General features: G+C 40.5%; 1 protein-coding gene across 1 annotated transcript in view; it reads right to left on the bottom strand.

Annotated features, from left to right (window-relative positions):
• Positions 1–18,048, bottom strand: part of DST (dystonin) — a 361,566-nt gene extending 343,518 nt beyond the window's left edge. Inside the window, exon 1 of the mRNA XM_026654897.1 lies at positions 17,857–18,048. Coding sequence (XP_026510682.1) covers positions 17,857–17,947 — 91 coding nt within the window. The 5' untranslated portion in view covers positions 17,948–18,048. The remainder of the gene's footprint in view (positions 1–17,856) is intronic.
• Positions 18,049–19,800: the final 1,752 nt, after the last annotated feature.

Below are 19,800 nucleotides of genomic sequence, written 5' to 3'. Positions count from 1 at the left end.
GGAGCAGGTCCTCTGACTGGTAGATAGGTGTGTAAGAGTCCCCTGAGAAATTTCAATACTGTGGGGTGAGAAAAGATGGACTGTACAGGTGGGTGCAAGCTGAAATCACCGCAAGATAGACTTCAGTAGAACTGAACTTAAGTCCAGCCTGCTTCAAGAGTAAAAGACCTGGGCTGGGGCCAGACCATGCTAGTATCTATATCAAAAACCTCTTCTATTTAGATGAATACATCCATCTGGTAGATATTTTCATTCTCTGAACTACAATTTCCTGGACGATGGAGAGCATTTGCTAGAGGTGGTACTTAACTAGCAAACCGCCATGCTGTCAGGGGCAGATACTCTGACATGGATCTGAGGTATCTGGTTACAAAGCTGTGGGAGATCAGGTCCAGACAGTCTGGGAGCTAGGTCACAAGCTGAATGAACATTTGTAAGAGATCAATCAGCTAAAACTGCCTCTGCCAATATGGGGCAATGGCTATGGCCTTTTCTCTCCTGATCTGGGTGATGACCATGGAACCAGGGGAATAGGTGGGAAGGCCTCTATTGCACTCGAGGAGGAAGGCATCTGGTAATGATCCTGAGCTCAGTTCACATCTGGAGCAAATGTTCTGACATTTGGCTTTGTCCTTGGTGGCAAACAAGTCTATCAAGCTGAATCCCCAAGGATGGAATATTATTTCCACTACAGATATGCGCAGGGACCATTCATGGTTGGTCACAGATTGTCTGCTCAGGAAGTCTGATGGATTGTTGCTGACTCCCAGGAAGTGAAGGGCTATCAGAATCACCCCCATTCTGAGGGCACCAAGCCCAAAATGTAATGGCCTCCAGACATAAGAGTGAGGAGCAAGAAGCAGGTGACTCCTTGTTTGTTTATATAATGCACAGATGTTGTGTTGTCTTGGAACTTAATTTTGAAGGGCAGGTAAGAATGCCACACAGGTCAATCTGAGAGCCCTGAGTTCCAGGACATTCAATTGTAGCTCTGGTACCAGATCTAAGGTCACTCTCAGACAGTAGTGGGGAAGTATCCCTGCTCAACACTGTGGAGAAGGCTTAGTCTGGTGACTGTGATGAGGAGTAGTATTCCTCGAATGGCAATGCAGAAGTGTCATGTTTCAGCTCTGGTTCTGAAGCCTGGTGCCACAGCATCATGAATAATGTCCCGGAAGGGGAGCCTCAACAGTTCTGTGAGGCATACCAACCCTCAGAGCCCTCCATTCAAGGAAGGAATTGCCCATGCTTGGGATGGCCTGTGAGTACTGGGTTTGAAATTAGCATAATAAAACACTGGACTTATATTGTGCCTCTCTTCCAGGGGTCTCAGTGTTCTCTAAACATTAACTAATTAAGTGTTTTGCCAATTGCTAATGTATATGTATGAGGCTGCTTGGAGAGGGAGCTGTCTAGCTTCTTGAATTTTACACATCTTTCCGTTAAAATTAGTCTTACTACGCAAGATAGAATGGACTTGTTCAAATTTATAGATGCTGCATCTCTATAACTGTCTTAGTTTGAAGCATTTAGTCTTCACTAGTAACAACAACATCCATTATCTTCAACTATATTTTCACTTAATCTTTCTGTTAAGCTCCCATACACAGGTTTTTTATGTCCTGCAGGTAGTGTTTTATCTCAAGTTTTTGATATTTCCTCCTAGGCTTTGTTTGCCTTACGCATATTCTTAGTACCTCTCCACAGATCTAAGCTTCCTGAATGAAACACTTCATTTATGTTAAAAGAACAGGAGTCCTTGTGGCACCTTAGAGACTAACAAATTTATTTGAGCATAAGCTTTCGTGGGCTACAGCCCACTTCTTCGGATGCATTAATGTTGTTGTGTTTTTTCACTCTGTACAACACACACACAAAAACTGAGGTAGTTTAGCTCATCAGATTTAGCATTCAGGAAACTCTTCATCAACTGCATAATAATTGTGCTCATAAGACCTAAAAATTCAAAAAACCACAAGAGCTGTTTAATACAACTGTGCTCCCCACCAGACAAGAAAATGGGAACAGCTGTCCAGTATGCTTTTAGAAGAAAAATCAGTTTGTTTAACATGCCAAATTTTTATTGTATCCAGCCTTTGTGACGTCATATGTAGATAAGCATACTAACTAGAGATGGCTAAGCAATGCAAAAACATATGCATAAATTTATTTTACTAACAAAAACACTGTGATTAGTTTATCTGGTTAATATTATCTGATCATCTACAAACCTCGTCAAATGATGAAAAAGTTATTTGTTGATACATTTTCTCCAGGGACTAACAAGAAAAATGTCCTTAAGTATATTATCTGTGAATATAATCTGTCCAGTCCTACGACTAACATCTCTAATACTGCTTCCTGAGATTAAAAGAACAGAGACGGGAAAAGGCCTAATTTTCCCCCCAAATTGAAATCTTTCCATAATCTAATCCAGAAAGTACTATCCAGTTGTTTATAAGAAAATTTCAATCAAGGTATCTCAAAATTTAATAAAAAATTTGCTGCGTTTCATATTTACAGAAACTGCCTCAAAGATATATTCTTCTCACATGATCCAAAATGGATACTATGTTTGCAGAAAACAGTCTTTCAACAACAGAAGAAAAGAATAGTTTCAGCAGATGGCTGACTTTAAACAAGAGCTGATCAGGGACAACTGGTGCTAGAGGAAGGTATGCCTTCAAACTAAGAGTTGGCAGAAAGCCAGCAGGTGCTGAAATGCACTCTAATGCTAAAGGCTACTGTGCATGAAATGAGAGGCCAAAGAAAGGAAATAATTAATAGCTGAAGGGCAATTTAAAGAAGACATTCAGGAACTAGATAAAGCCAAAATGGGACCACACAAAATGAACCTAATAGTCACATACCAATTGGAATAAAATGTTCACCTGTCTTTAGGCTAATGTCACAAGCTTAAAAGCCCAAATGGGTGAGGTTTGTGCATAAGAAATCAAATACTGTCATTATTTTCAAGACTTCATGTAACAACAATGAATGGGATACAGAAATTCCTGTTGTACAGGTTAGGACATGAGAGAATGTCATTTTTAATCAAGTACGCCATTCAGCATGGGGAATTGTGAAGGAAAATCAGCATGTATAGTCATTGCATGCAATAAAAATGCAAATAGTGTGTTACACTACCCTACAGGCTTCCAAATCAGAAGAGTAATAAATAATGTTACTAATCTTAATGGGCCAAATCTTGAGATCCTTACTCAGTTTTTATTCAGACTTTACAAAGTCAAACTACTTCAAGATATGTCCCACAAAGATTATTAATGTAGCAAAATTTACCAAAACAATAATGATTGACTTTAACCAAGCCATTATTTATAGTTCATATCTAAAATGACTGATTTTGGAATAGCTCATTTTGGAGCACAGTAAAAAGGGTGTTCTTGACTTCATCTTGGATGGAATCTAAGAAATGGTTCAGGAGGTTGAGTGTGAGACAGCCACTGGGCACCAATGACCACAGGGCAATCAAGTTGAAAACCTTAATGGAACTAGCTACCAAAGAGAAAAGAATGGTGATGAATTTCAAAAGGACAAGCTTTTTTGTCTATAAATTGCTTATTTTAAAACTAAGCCAAAATAGATGCACTCAAAGTACAACAGTATAAAATATAGTATAAATGAAGTGCATCACTCACAAAACGCTATCAATAAAAATAAGTAACAAAATGATAGGGTGAAATCCTGTTATGGACTGAAAACTAATTCACAGGACAGAAAGGAAAGTCACGGCTGTTTCTCAGTGTGGAAAGAAAGCTGAGGTATCCCAGACATCAGCACTGACACCAGAGCTACTATCTATATTAATGATGTGAAGGAAGTAAACAATGAAGTGGTAAAATTTGCTTGTGACAGAAAACAATCCATATTAGGAACATTTGTGAAGGACTGATAAGACGTTGTGGAAGCAGAAAAAGAACTGACAGGAAGGGGATGCAATGCATGACAGTTCGTTAGCAAGAGTTAGGCTAACTGTAACCCTAATAACGCAAAATTTGTAGAAGCAAGGAATGTGTGCAATTGATAGAGAGAAAATAAAGTATCTAATTTGCTGTACCCAAACAAAAAGTGAGAACTCTGTTATTCTCCGACAACTCTAAAAGGACCTGCTCACACTGGAGGATTGGGCAGCAAGGCAGCAGATGAAATTTAATTTAAATGCAAATTAACAAGTCTTCGAAATAAAAATCTAAATTACTCATACAAACACATACCCATACAGAATATCATTAAACAATTACAACCCAGACTCAGTGGGGACCACATCCTGAAAGTCATCTTTCCCAACTCCCTCTTTTGCAACCTTGCCAAGCTCATCAGAAGCATCAACTCAAAGCAGCACCAGACCCTGCCAGAACAGATGTAAAACCTGCAGACATTATCTCCACTGCTACAATGATCAATATCCTGCACAACACACCTTTTAAGATCCCTGGGTCCTACACAAGCCTATCACAATATGAGGTGTACCTCATCCAGTGCACTAAATGCCCCAATAACAACTAGGTGGGTGAAACCAGACCATCTCCTGAATGAACTCACCCAGAAAAATGAGAGAAGATAAAAATACCATATCACACATGGGCAAATACTTTTCACAAAACGATCACTCCATAACTGACTTCTCAGTCTTCACCCTCAAAAGAAACTACACAACACCTTCAAAAGCTGAGCCTGGGAGCTAAAACTCATAACTTTGCTAGACACTAAAAATCACAGGCTCAGTAAAGATACTGGATTTATGGGTCTTTACAACAATCTGTAATCCACTAACTCTCCTTTGTCCTAGGACTGCAGAGATGTTAACTGCCTACTTCACCTTGAATGGTCTCATGCAACATGTGTTAACTTCTTATGCTTAATGATCTGTTCCACCTTGTATTTAGCAGTAACGCTCTCAGTACCTTTTGCAGAGTCTAAGCTCAAAACCAGAAGCTGATCCAATAAGAGATATTACCTCATTCACCTTGTCTCTCAGACAAACTGATAGTCTGAACTAACAGTGTCCTGATAGGAGAAGTGTCTAGTCATTGCATGTAGATCAGAAAAGCTGATTACCTAATTAATTGAAAGGTGCAAAAAGCAAATAAAAAGCTTGAATATATTTCAAAAGACTAAAGACAATATTGTTGTATTACATTATAAAATAATAATAATGCCTGGAGTATTGTGTTCAATTTGGTTTCCTCATCTCAAGAAATAGATATCACTGAGATTAAAAAGGTGCACAGAAGTGTAAGTAAAATGATTATCAGCTTCATGATGCAAGGGGATTTACATATGTGAAGAGACTGCAAAAGCTGCAATGATTAAACCTTTAGTGGAGAAGAACCAAAAGGCTCCTCAGTCAAAAACACAAAATAATGAAGCTGTAGAAAACATAAATCAGACTATTTTTTACTTTGTGCCATAATAAAATAGTAAACTGCAAACAAAATATACTTCTTCACACAGCTTGTAATCAACCTGTGCTACTTATTGCCAGGATAGGGAGATCATTGAGATAAATATTGTAACAGGAGTTTTTTAATGAATAAGTAATCTTACCAGTATTAACATATTCAGTTACTAAGATAATACAAGGAAAATCACGTCTTTGAGGCTTAAGCTGATGGCTTCTATACCTCAGCAGGCTATATTTCTACAGAGCATTGTACAATTGGCCAAGTTCAGTGGGGATGTTTGTTGTCATCTGCTGTGTCAGGTACAAGCAATTCAAGATTTCAGACGATACAGACCAACTGTCTGATTCTTTATGGCAATCCCTATGTTCCTATATATGAGTTACAGTACTAAAGCTGTGACTGAGAGAACTGTGATCTTTTAAAAAAGAAGGGAGAGTGAGAACAAGTTCCTTGCCTTAAGTTTCTGCATCGTGAACACTTTGCTCTGTTGCAGCTTTCACTGAATTGAATTAAACTCTGCAGGGATTGACTCTTCAGAATGTGACTTTATTCATTACTGCAGAACCACATGAGCAACTTGATTGGATCCTCACGGCCAGGTCAAATTTCCACATGCATACACATACAAAAAAGTCACTTTATTGGCTTTAACTCGTTCTGTATTTTTTGAAGGGTGGAAACTGCTTGTTGAGTTTGCTACTAGAAAAATATCTTTTATAATCAGATCACATACAGGCCAATATATGGGTCAAACAGTGAGAACCCTCTGCTATCCTTCATTATATCATCCAGATAGGAGCACAACACTGTGATAATAAGCCCTAGTAACCTTGGACACCTTGAATTTGCACATTATGACAGTGTTTCATTACATGATCCCATACTATTTTTTCTATAGGACCCCTGCCTCATTTAATGTACAGATGGACAGTGCTCTGGGGATGAATCCAGGCTGTGCTCTGAATAAGGCTATTGTCTGTAAGACCCCTATCTCATTAGCTAGAACAGGGGTTCTCAAACTGGGGGTCGAGACCCCTCAGGGGATTGTGAGGTTACATGGGGGGGTCGTGAGCTGTCAGCCTCCACCCCAAACCCTGCTTTGCCTCCAGCATTTAAAATGTTGTTAAATATATTTAAAAGTGTTTTTAATTTATAAGGGGTGTCGCACTCAGAGGCTTGCTATGTGAAAGGGGTCACCAGAACAAAAGTTTGAGAACCACTAAACTAGAGAAATTGGAAGACGTGTAGTGAATGAGGCAGGGAATACTTACAGGAAGATAGTTTTAAATGTTGTAATGGAATGTATTTACAGTGTATTTACTAGTAATCATGTAGTATGTGAGGAGTGACTGATGACAATGTCTTTAAGAGCAAAATAACAGTAACACCTTTCTCTTACTGCAATCTCCTACCTCATTAACGAGGGTTAAGGCAGTTGAGTGCCATATTGGAGAACTGAATTCTATCTCTGCTTCTGTGTGATGCTTGGCAACACACTGAAAGTGTTCAGTTAATCACTAGTTGTGAATTCCTCATTTTCTGGGTGCCCAATGGGGCCAGGAGACAGTTTTGCAGAAGTGTTGAGCACTCACAACTGCAACTGAAGACATCTGGAGCTGTGATTTGAACATATAATGTGCTATAAATATGCTAAGTATTCTGGAAAATCAGGCCCTATCTGTCTCAAGTTGGGCACCCCAAATTAGTGGATGCTTTTTGATAATTCTGGCCTTAATTTCTCCGTGCCTCTATTCCCATATACTATGCTGAAAACCACCATGATACCCCAGGAGGTTAATAATTTTTATTTGGTGTACAGTTTGAATGGTGTGCAGTAAATAAGGCATGTGGCCACACACTGAATGAGGATAAAAAGTAATATTTAATAATTACTCATTCACTGAGAGAGGCAGGGGCTCTGGAGAACAAAACAGTATGTGTTCAAGGATTGAAAACTGTATCATAATCTAAACTCACAAGGAGTCCAAATTAAAGTTGCACAGGCATCTTTAAATCTGGCATTTTCTAGCTTTTGAGTGCTTGACTTTACAACCTTAACATTCTTCTAACACATTTTGTGTTTTTAATGTAATTCTTTATATAGTTCCAGAAATTTTTACTTAATAGATAAACCAGATTTTGATACAAGTAGGTAAGAGTAGAGGTGGCACAATTTCACTTAAGTCTGTGGAGTTACTCCAGCTTTACACCCATGTATCTGAGATCAGAATCTGATCTAAGAAATTTGAACTGCTAAATTTACTGGATTGTGGCCGGCCCTTCTGTGGAGGCACAAGGGACAGGGAAGAGGTTAAATGCTTCTCCTGCTGCTTGATTCACTGTCCAGAATTCCAAAAGATCTGTGGTTTCTGATCCCTCCTTCCACCCCCACTCTATGTGTTTTATGAGGGGAAGGAAAAGGCAGGGTGAGGGTAGGAACGTGGGTCTGCCCCTTTCCCTACCAACCACCAGTGCAGAGGGAAAATATTCTACTCCCTCTCCAACAGATAGGAGGTTGGTTCCTTATTCCCAGATCCTTACTTGTGATACCAGTTCCCAACAGTCGCTCAGTGAGTGTGCCAGTGTGCACTAACTGAAAGCTCCCAAGAGGAATCCTGGCTGAGTTTGCCCCTTCTGATGCACCTGAGGAAGCCAGTGCAAAATTTACCCCAAATATAACTTGAAAGTAATGGTCTCAAACCTGGATGGAAGGGGGAGTGGAGGACAAGGGTAACAGTAATAAGTTGTCACACTGTATCTTAAATACACATTATCAAGGTTCGGAGTCTTGATTTTCAGAGTTCTTTGTGTTTTTTGTTATTATTCTTCCACATTTTATTTATATGATTTCTAAAAAGAGAAGACTAGAGTTTGCAGGCCTCATGAATAAGTTTTGAGGAGGCAAGTGAAGGACAAGAGGATGGAGGCATGGCAGAGTCAGTCAGGGAGAAGCATACATTGTTTGGTGGAGATATGCAAAAACGTCACTGTCCTTAAAATATGCAAAGATCCATTGACATTGTAAAGTTAGATGCTTAAATCTTCAAAAGGCTCTTTATAATATTGTACACTGAAGTTATTGCCTAAAGCCAGGGGAGCCTCAGCAGTACATTTCTAATACTTAATCCCCCAAATTCAGAAAGCTTTCATGGTTAATATAAGGAATCTCTCTTATTTTCTCATGCTATTTAATTTAATCCATACATTTGAGATCAGATTCCAAGTCAATGTGGACACAAATTTACTCCTCAGGAAAAATACTGCATTCCTTAAGTTCTCTTGGGTATTACTTGGTTACCAAAGTCTAACAAATGTTTCAATTTGACACTCTAAATGTCAGGACATATAAACAATGCATTGTTTTAGGCAAGCTAATGTAATCTTTACAAATGAAAAGAACTCATGATATGTACAGCAAGAATCAATCATTCAACACATGATTGTAAACCCACTCTGAATCAACACGTCATACCTCTGACTTGCTTTACAACTACAATGTTTATATCTTTCAATTTAATATAAGCCTTGAAGCACAGCCATGCATATTACTATGAAGTAAAAATTACAAAACAATTTAAATATAAATATATAAGGATTACATGAAGAAACCTGATATGCAGTAAAAGTGAACTCTTTCTCAGTAATGGAATTCTTAACAAAAAACAGTATTGAAAATGCATATGGGTTGAGATTTTCAAAGATGGCTAGGCAATTTGGCCACACGTTGAAATTAATTACAGTTGTGTAGCTAGTCAGATTTGAAAATCTCAAACATGGATTTTTGTATATTAAAGGTTAATTATTAAAAAATGGAACTAGAGAACACTGTGCCAAAACATTATTATGATGAGAACAATTATTATTTTATCAGATAATTTCATCAAGGAACTCAATTCATTTTGACCGTCTTCCAATAAAATTAGCTTTGCCCATTCCTCCCTCCCTTCTACACACAGCCAAATCCTACCCTTTCCCTAGCATAAATATGTCAGTGAAAAAAAAAAATTAATGGAGATATTCCATCTCCTAGAACTGGAAGGGACCTTGAAAGGTCATCGAGTCCAGCCCTCTGCCTTCACTAGCAGGACCAAGAAACTACATCTAAACAAAAATATGTTTCTCCACAGTTAATTATTTTGCTGAAAATTGCAGCAAGCGGGTAGAATTCATAAAGCCATGTAATGAGAAAAATGTTTGCTCTAAAACACCAAAGAGAACTCTGATACCCTTTTTCCTTATGAAACCTACCATCCTTCTGGAGATGCTCTTGAATGTTCCTCCAAAGGAAATTTAAGATTAAAAACTCTCCAACAAATTTAGCCTTAAATGCAGAATTAATCAGCAAAACAGAATATAATATGTTTTCATGAATTAGTGGGTTGTAGCCCACGAAAGCTTATGCTCTAATAAATTTGTTAGTCTCTAAGGTGCCACAAGTACTCCTGTTCTTTTTGCGGATACAGACTAACACGGCTGCTACTCTGAAACCAATCTGAACTATGTATAATCTCTGGAGATTTTCCAAGGCACAAATGGCAGTTAAGAGCCTGACTCCTACTGAAAGTAAATGAAAGCTAGGCCCCTAACTGCTATTTGTGCATTTGAAAATATCCACCTCTGTTACTAGAGTTATCTTGATAAAAACACTCTACTTCTGTAAGTAATGGGTGACTCTACTGCAGTGGCTTCTAAAATGAATGCTTTAGGCACACCTAATTTTCAGTATATATGTGAATTGCCAATCTCTAGATTAAAAAACGTCAGGGGCCTAGTCCTGGAATCCTTACTCCCATTGAAATCAATGGGAGTTTTGCCTGACTACAGACTGCAGGATCAGGACTGTCATTTGCTTCACTAAAGTTGTTGTAGTAGCACTTTGTGGGTTGTATTATTATTTCAAAATGTCTGTCCAAAATATCACAGACACTTGTCAATGTTTAGCTGCTTCTACTCTGCTGAAGAGATCTGATCACATGAGGAACATTTAGACTGTAACCAGATCAGCCAGAGCAAAAGATCACAAATGGGATGAAAGAATACCCATTTCATTTCCACAGCTTTTATGCCCTTTTCTGTCCTACTAAATGTTCAAATGGCATTTGTTTGGAGAGACAGTTCAAACACATGTACAAAGGAGTCTGGCTTTTACCCATTTTGTGAACCATAACATACACACTTCTGCTAATCCTAATACAGAGGACATCTACTAATTTTAGACCCAAGTGGTATAAAGTGTCAGCTGGCAGATAACTGGCTACCTGAATCTGAGTCTAGAGCAATGAAGTTTTCTGGCCCGAAGGATAGCTGATTGCTGTCCTATTTCAATGCATATGGTACATTACATGAGTGCAAAATAGTTACTTTTGCATATAAATTATGAAATGACACTTATAATATACTGACATTTCAAGTTCAACAAGGCCATATGGGTGCAACTAACCGCAGATTTTGGACCACTGTTTTGAAATGCCGTATTTGATATATATATGACCCATCAGAAGCCTACACCTGCTCATCTTATTCCCACTTTTTCAATGATATCAATGAAACTACTTGTGTGACTGCAGTGAGCAGAATATAACCCTTAACATATTTTTCCTTTAAATAACTTATTTCTAAATTATCAGTAAAACTGTATTTGTACTTAACATGCACAGGATTTTAAAAATTGCTACATTACTTATCAACAGATAAAATGACTTGTGCACAAATGCTATTATTATTAAATAATATTATGAGAAATGTAGAGCTATTAATATACTTTCAGTTCAGTTACAGTCATATTCCAATGTCCTGAGGACAAGTAATTTCAAAGAGAGCTTTCATGAATAAGGACTTGAGTAATAACTTAGACCCCAATCCTACAAACTGATCTGCATGGGTGGATTTCTGAAGTCCCTGGGTCATCACAGATACAAGAGTCTGCTTACACAGATCCACTTGCAGGATCTGGCTCTTCATATGGACTTCAACATTTTACTTGAGAACTGTAATGTCTCTGTAAGCATTATTTCACCTGTCTGAAAGCTTGGTTGACTACAAGCATTCAGTAGATGAATATTTTCACCCACTACAGAAAAATCAAGGCTTTGTTAAATTACAAGCCTCTAATGATTCTTTTCAAGAAACATTTCAGGCATGCAGCAATAAGGCTGCATTCATATCTGACATTTACAAAAAAATTATTCTTTATGGCCTCAATTCAACAGAGTAGTTAAACTTAATTTTGAGCATTCTTATTCAGAAAAGTACTTAAGCATATGCATGACTTTAAGCACAATGAGAATCAATGGGACTTAAACTCATACTTAAATTTAAGCATGTGCTTTAACCAATGTAAATGGAAAGAAAATAATCCTAATCAAAGTCTGTATGGAAAGGAAATAAATATTATCATTAGGGATCAGTGAATTAGTTATATAGGAACCAGGCAAAATTGTCACCCAAAATATGCACTGAGCCCAAACCAAGCCTTTTAAGAGAAATTATGATTAATATTTTTCATATGCTGTTCCATCTCCTCTTTTTGGCCATAAGCACATGACAGGCTGAAATATTTTTAGTATTTTTGACCCAGTTGGAATTGGGAATTACCAGAAAACCTATGAGAGACTTTTATTAGTTCTCCAAATAAAGGGCCAAACTCTGATTACTTTTCTCTTACATATAAACCCACAGAAGTATTGGCGCCTTCCAGCATAGTTGACGTAGGAGAGTCAGTTTGTTTCAGCACATCTTCTTGTACGAATGTAAACCAATGAGGGATCTGCAGGTGCGGCCCGCAGATCAGGCAGACGCGTCCCACAGATCAGGCAGACATGGCCACATGTTCGTGCCATAGCCTGCTTTCTTTGTTCACATTTCTCTTTAGCTTTTTCTGTTCTGCTATTTTACATAGCTTTAACCATAGACCAACAGGTCTGCGGCCAACCTGACCTGTCAGCAGCAGCAGCAGCTTCCCATGTGCTTGGATTGATGTGGCCAGCTTTTAGGTGAGCTTTGAGTGTCCTTGTATCATTTTCATTGGCCTTCCACCGTACGTGCTTCCATTTTCAACGGGGAAGTTGCGTATCATCCATACATACAAGGTGACCAGACCAACAAAGTTGAGCCTGTATCATCAGGGATTTAACACTAGTCATACAGCACTGGTCTAGGACTCCAGTGTGTGGTATCCTATCCAACCACTTGATGTTACAGATGAGACACAGACAATGAACGTGAAAATCTTCTAGTTGCTTCAAGTGCCATTTTTACAGACATAGAGAAGAGTGCTTAACAGGGCTGCATGGTAGGCATTAATCTTGGTGTGAAGTTGAATGCCTCTCACACTCTACAGGTGGTGACAAAATCGACCACAGGCAGAACTAGCTTTAGAAATGCACTGAGTGATTTCATCATCAATCATGGCATTATTGAAGTGCTGTCAAGATAGCAAAATTTTTCTGTCACATTCAGCAATGGGTCATCAATTGCAATTTGGGGGGGCAGAATACATTTTTCCTGGAGCCAGCCAGTAAAACACTTCAGTTTTCTTGAAGTTGATAGAGTCCAAATCACTTTGCTGATCTAGAAAAGCAGTTGATTAAATGCTAAATGTCTTTGACGGTGTAGGATGGTCTACTAAACTCTGCCATCCTCTCCTCCTCCATGAGCCCCCTCCTCTAAACAGACACTGCAGTTTAAAATGGGAATAATCCATTTGCTCCACAGCCATTCATAAGGACTTTAAAGGAAGCAGTAATCAAATGCTGAAGGCGTTGAGAACTTATTTACATGACACCACCACCCAGCAAATTCCAGACCCAGAGCAACAGGACTATTTTTCTATGGGTGGCCTTTTCAAGCTGAATTTTCTGTCACATAGAGCAGCTTCCTTTCCAGCCAAGATCCATGGCATTCTGGAGTCTGCATGGCCCAGGAAGCTGTGTACATTTATTTAAATAACATGTATCTTTATGAGAATGTTCCTTTATAATTATGATGTATTTATAAATGTTTAACTCTAAGAATTATCTCTTTGTTTCAGAACAGACACACACACTAGCTGTTAGATGACACAAACTCAACAGTGATATGAGGGAGGAAACTTTCCTACATAGTTGTAAAAACTAAACTAAATTCATTTTTATGAAACAATTATTTATAATTAACATACAGGGAAAGAGAGGGAGAAGAAAAGATAATCATATATGAGGGATTACAAATGTAGGGCCAGAGCTCGAGCACAGAGCAGCTCCGGAGCAGTGGAGCTGCAGATTTTTGCCTGGAGCTGGAGCGGAGCCGGAGCACAGCTCCAAAGCCCTGGATGGAACAATCCATCCCAGTAATTCACAGTGATAGTGTCTGGTAAATTAAAATTATATATATAGGATGTATAGATTAGAGGTTCTCAAACTGTGGTCCGCTGACCACCAGTGGTCTGTGAGCTCCATTCAGGTGGTCCGTGGACAGTTCCCTCTAAGGTGCGCACCTGGGCTGCCGCACATGAGACAATGAAGGGATACCCTCCCAATTACCCTGGACCCTGGAGAAGATGCACATGTAAGGTGAGGTAGTGGCCTTGGGGGGGGGAATAGGAGGTAGGTGGGAGGGGGCAGTGGGGTGAGAAGAGGGAGTCAGGGGAATTTCCGACAAGAAGGTCTGCAGCGGCCAGAGAAAGGTAACTTTCACCAGCTCCAGGACTGCGGCTGCTGGGGAGAGACGGTCCTCCTTCCCAGCCCTAGCTCAGGGGCTGCTGCTGCAGGGGAGACAGTAAGAGACCCCCCTCCTTCCCAGCCCCGGCTCGGGGGTTGCCGTGGCAGGGGAGAGAGGGCACATCCATTGTATTAGAAAGGTAAGACTACTGATATTAAAATGTGAGTTGTGTGCTTTTATTTGTAGAACAAAAAAACGTTCATTATTAAGGGTTTTTTTTAATATAGCGCTTTTATCCAAAGCACTTTACAATAGTTAGCTAATGGTACAAACAACATTTGGAAGGATCACTAAGTGGTCCGCCAAGATCTTCAGCAATTTTCAAGTAGTCCACGAAAAAAAAGGTTTGAGAACCACTGGTATAGATTGATATGATTTTAATTAAAACAAAACGATAGTGGAAAAACAGGTTAATCACCACCATGGCAAATTTTAACTATATATGGTTAGGACTGATGTACTTGATGATGAATTTGATTCATCTTTGTTTTCAGACATGTTGATAAGATAATTTAAAGGGTAAAAACAGACCACTTTTGCAACTTCTCTGCACATGGAACACCCACTAAAGTCAGTGCTGGATTGCAGATAAAGCCCACAGCTATTAGTAATTATGCTAATCAGTACATATACTGTATCATTCTGCATCTTCCATGTTAAATCACAAAAAAGACAAATATGCTGTATGTTTCCATATAAAATGTACTGGATATTTTATATCCACCATCATAACAAAGGCATTGCCTTTGACCATTTCTGGAGGAACTACTAACAAAGAAGCAATTTTTCCCTTGAATAAGTGGCTTTATTCAATATGATTTCTGTATCAGCTGAGGTAATGTGTTTTTTTTTTTCCCATCAGAAGGCTTTAGAAATTCTGCTGTGAGTCAGCTTTATAAGGATCAAGGGGGAAAAAGGATGGTCAGAGACAACTGACTACTCAGAGACTGAACTGACCAAGAATCAGAACACAACACCCTTTTCTCCCACAGCAAACAGCTCTTCTGTGCTACCTCGGATTTAGTGAACAGTTGCCCAATTATTTGCTGTCGGAGCTAAAGACATGGTCAACAACAGCATTTGCAAGACACACAAGATACCGTGGTTTCAATTGTTAAAGCAATCAAGTTCTTGTTTATCTAAGGTCTTCCAGAACTGTGGTCTAGCCTGGCTATATAAAAAGGTGAAGATCAAAACCTCGCAGTTACACTTTAACAGGACTTATTTTTCAATTCCTCTTTTTTCTAAATCAAATAGCCAGAATTTCTTAATGAGACAGCATCATATGATTCCATGCCTTCCAAGATAGGCAATGAATTTTTTACAGCTGACTCTGCTAGTTACAGTATTCAACAGCTGGGGCACAGATAATTTGGCACCCTGATAATGTCCCAAATGAACACAAGCATATTCTGCAAGCAAGAAAAAATGTTTGAATTAAAAGAAGTGATTAAGACTCTTCACCTTGAAAAAGCAAAAATGAAAGTTATTACATTCTTTATTTGATTTTTTTTTAAAACCAACAAATGCAGTTTCTTTCAAAGTTTTGTGAAATGGCACTCCCTGTTTAAAGCATATATTGCAGCAATTCTTTTCTGATTAGATCAGCTCCCATAGCAAGTCATCAGGATAACAATCACTGTAGTGAAGTCATACTACTGGGACTCTGATGGGAAAATATAACCGGCTTGAAAACACTTTGGAAAATAATGTATTTTCCAGTTTTTCAATGCTTCATTATTAAAACAAGCTAAAATCTTTACCTTTTTTCCCAGTGATTGACTGTATCAAGCTGCCAAGTACAGTATATTGATGAGCTAAGTACACCACCAAAAAAATGAAAGCAAAAGAAACTGGATGCTTACTGAAACATTTTAAGGAGTCTGCCATATTTTAAAATACAATATGAATGTGTCCAATCCTCCTCCCCACAGATAAGGTAACAAACGTCAACAATTATAGAATATACTAAAAAAAATAATATGTTAATTAGCCCTAGGAGTCTACTGTATCAGCATCCACTAGTCCTACCACAGGTAAGGACCCAACCTTGTAGCTCTTACTCAGGCAAAACTCCCATTGAAATCAGGGGACTTATGTCGGTAGCATCAAGCCCTAAAATAATATATCCATTATGAATTTTCCTGGGTATATCAAGTGACTATATAAACTAGACTGAAACCTATAGATCTGTCTCTGGGAACAAATTTGCCTTTTTTTTTTTTTAATTTAAATCTATTCAGCTAAATTTTAAATCACAGCATCAAGAAATATATACACTTTAGGTTTTTCACCACTTTTGATCTGATAATCTGAATACAGCCTGTTTGCTTTAAAAATCAACATTTGGAAAAGAATAGTCAGAAATGTGTATAAAATCACTTTTGATGATGAAAAAATAGAGTGGACCAAGCATTTCCTTTTTTCTAGGATCTAATAAACACAATAATTATTTCTCCTTTAAAATGTTCTAATGAATTTTATTACAGAAATAGTGCACATGCTCCCTAGATACATTGACACAATAGACACAAAGAGTCATTGTCAATAGTGTTAATAATACATGATCTACAAGTGAAACAGGTATAAAGTACACTCAGACCTGAGAAATCTCATTTGAAGATAATTTCATTTTTGTTTTTAATTTTACCATTAACAATCAGGATAGAATAAAATTAAGTCAGACATCTTCAAATAAAACTGATTTCACTATGTCATTCCCATTAAAGTCAGTGGGAATTCAGTAGCTAAAACCCTTACCCAACAATGAATTTCCAAAAAGTTGTATCTTAAAACCACAAAATCAAGACTTTCTGCTATAAAACTGAAACCACCTAGCTCATCTTGGACCGAGGTATTGCAAAAGGATTCCGAACAGCAAATACCAAATATGCTGCAACGTGCACACAGGGACTATTTTCAGGATGAAGATTCAGTCTGTTTAATTCCATCTCTTGTTAATTAAGATCGGATCTTAAACATTACTTTGATCTAGTTTTTAAGGTTTAATATTAACAATGCAGTGAAATATAAAATAATGAATTATGTGTCCTATGTACCTCTTCCATACCATCCAGGATAAGGAAATAATACAATTAACATTTCTAATAGAATAAAATAAATTGTATATATCTTATGTACATTAGAAAGGTCTTTCTTCCTGTACTAAATGAAAAAGCTTCATAATGTTGCACGAAGCAGTCGTTCTTACATAATTATAGAAAAGAACAACATATATTAGAGCTTTAAGCACAAAAGGATCTTTCAAAAAAATGGTGTGGTGTGTTTTATTGCTTAAAGCAGTCTTTGCAATAAAGATAACACATATTTCACTGGATTTATTAGGACCATAGAATACAGTTTTATTTACTAGTTCTCATCCCAGACAAGCATCAGTCAGTAGAGTCTTAGAATAATCTCATTGAAATGTCAGTGGTGTCCTCACACCCAGCAAGAAAAGAACAGTGTCACTTAAGCGCTTTACTGAAAGAAATCAACAGACTGCTCCATAAGAAATGACCCTCTCCAGGAGGCAATGGATCTTGTCTAAGAACATTTCAGTACCTTCCACTTCAAACTCTTGTTGGTAGCGGACTGGAATAGCAGATATCCAGAGGATCTGATTCTGACCCTTGTTTACTTGCAACCACCAGTGCTATTTAAAGTAAGCCCTATACTATTAGCACGTACCCAGTAAACCCATGCCCCATGCTGCAGCGCTAATCTACTGTACCTTTGTATCTCTCCAGAACATCTTCGTAAGCCTGTAGGTACTCCTGTTCTTCGGCATAGTGGTAAGCACCAGGGGAAAGGTAACCAGCCATGGCTGGAGGGTAACACTGACCAGTTCACTCCAAGGCTGCAGACAGCACGAAGCCTTGGGAACTGCAAAAAAGGCTAGAGGGAGGGAGGAGGGGTGCTATGCAAGCTGGCCGAGGAAACGCCCATGCCCCCCTCCCGAGCAGTGTGTGAGCATGTGTGTGGCTCCAATAGCAAGGGCTTCCTCTCGGATTTCATTAGCAGCAAATCTCTGCGCTCGGCTAACGGCCTGAGAGCAGGAAGGCAGCCAGGGCTGCAGCAGCTCCAGGACAGCATGGGCGCCACAGCCCGGCCATGGAAGTGACCTCCGGCTCCTTCTTCATGGAGACATTTCTCCCCTTTTGACAGTTAAATCGCTCCTGGGTGATCACTTAGGGCCCGATTCTGCTGCAGGCCCCACTTGTGCAAGTGCACTGAGGGTTTTGCCTGAATAAGAGCTGCAGCAAGAGCCCTTCCCTCCCCCGGCGTCTGGCTCCCTGTCTGGCTCCGGTTAGTTGTTGTGTTGTTGCGCTTGGCCCGGCGGCCCTGGCCCGGCTTTTCTCTCCAAAGCTCACTAGGATGCTGCTAGGAACTCGCCAGCTGCCTGGGGTTCCTCCCTTGCGCAGCCTTCTCTGGCCAGGGCCTTTTCATTGTCTCGGTTTCTATACAAACCCTCGGGAAGCCGCTTTCCCGCTCCGCCCCAGCCCGGACAGCAAGCTGCCACCTCCGCCCGCACCTCTGCTCTGCCAGAGCCCCCCTCCGAGCCGTGCCACGCTGGGGGAGAGGTTTCTATTCGGAACCACCGTGGGCTGCAAAGGACTAGAGAGGCTGGCACAGCCCGCATCGCCTCCCCCGCCGCAGCGCCCGGGGGGCATCCCGCGGGCCGGGCCGCCCGTGTTAGGGATGCTCTGTAGCAGCAACAGCAGCACCCATCCCCCCCATCCGCCCTCTCGCCACTACTGCCCGGGGGACGCCGGGCCTGCGGGGCCGGGGGCTCGCTGCTGCTGCAGCAGGTGTCCCCGCCGCTCACATGCGTCGCCGTGTCAATGAGCGCCAACTGCGCCTGCGCGGCCGGCCGGCCCCTCTCCGCCCCCTCCCGCCTCTCCCTCCCCATGCCCCGGATCCTCGCGCCTGTCCGCCTGGGCTGGGCCCTTCTTCCCTGCCCACTGCAAAGCCTGAAAGGGGCTTCTGTGCCGCTCCGCATCCCGGGCTCCCTGAACCCCGTGCAACATCCCCCTTACACGCACGCGGCTTTCCCGGGCCCTAGTGAGCGCACGACCCAGGCTCCAGGCCGCCCAAGCCTCGAAGAAATGTACAGCCGGGCTGGGCAGCTGCGTGGTGCCGAAACCATCCCTGCCTCGCCATCAACTCAGAGCCCTTAGTCCGGCCCTACCCCCTGCTTGCCTCCCTCACCCAGGCCGAGCGCAAGCCCCTCGGTGCTCTGCCACCATGGCCTGGGGGGGCAGCCGCCGTGCTGGGCGCAGTCGCTTGAATTTCCGAGCACTCCTATGAGACCCACGCGGATGTCTGTCTGTCTGCCCGATTCCCTGCTGCCCCGCCCACCACCCCGGTACCAGCAGCAGGGATCCTACGAGACCTCTCCGTCAGACACAGGGTCTGGAGAAACCTTGGCTCTGCATTGTACCGGTACAAATTAAGACAGAGCAGTTTTTCACACTACACCGGCTAAGGGCAGCGATTACCCAGAGGGATGGAGAGGAAAGACCTTTGGCTGCTATACCAACCATCCCCACACAGGGTCCAACCACTGCATCCTCACAATCGCCCCATTAGGTGAAAACATCTTTGAAATAAACCCCGAAGAGGGAAGGGATGATACATACACACAAAACCAACCTCTGTGGATAACACAGATGAC

The sequence above is a fragment of the Terrapene carolina genome, unplaced genomic scaffold (genome assembly GCF_002925995.2).
Source record: "Terrapene carolina triunguis isolate 2854851 unplaced genomic scaffold, T_m_triunguis-2.0 Scaffold42, whole genome shotgun sequence".
Lineage (NCBI taxonomy): Eukaryota > Metazoa > Chordata > Testudines > Emydidae > Terrapene > Terrapene triunguis.
This window is presented reverse-complemented; position numbering and strand designations above follow the sequence as displayed.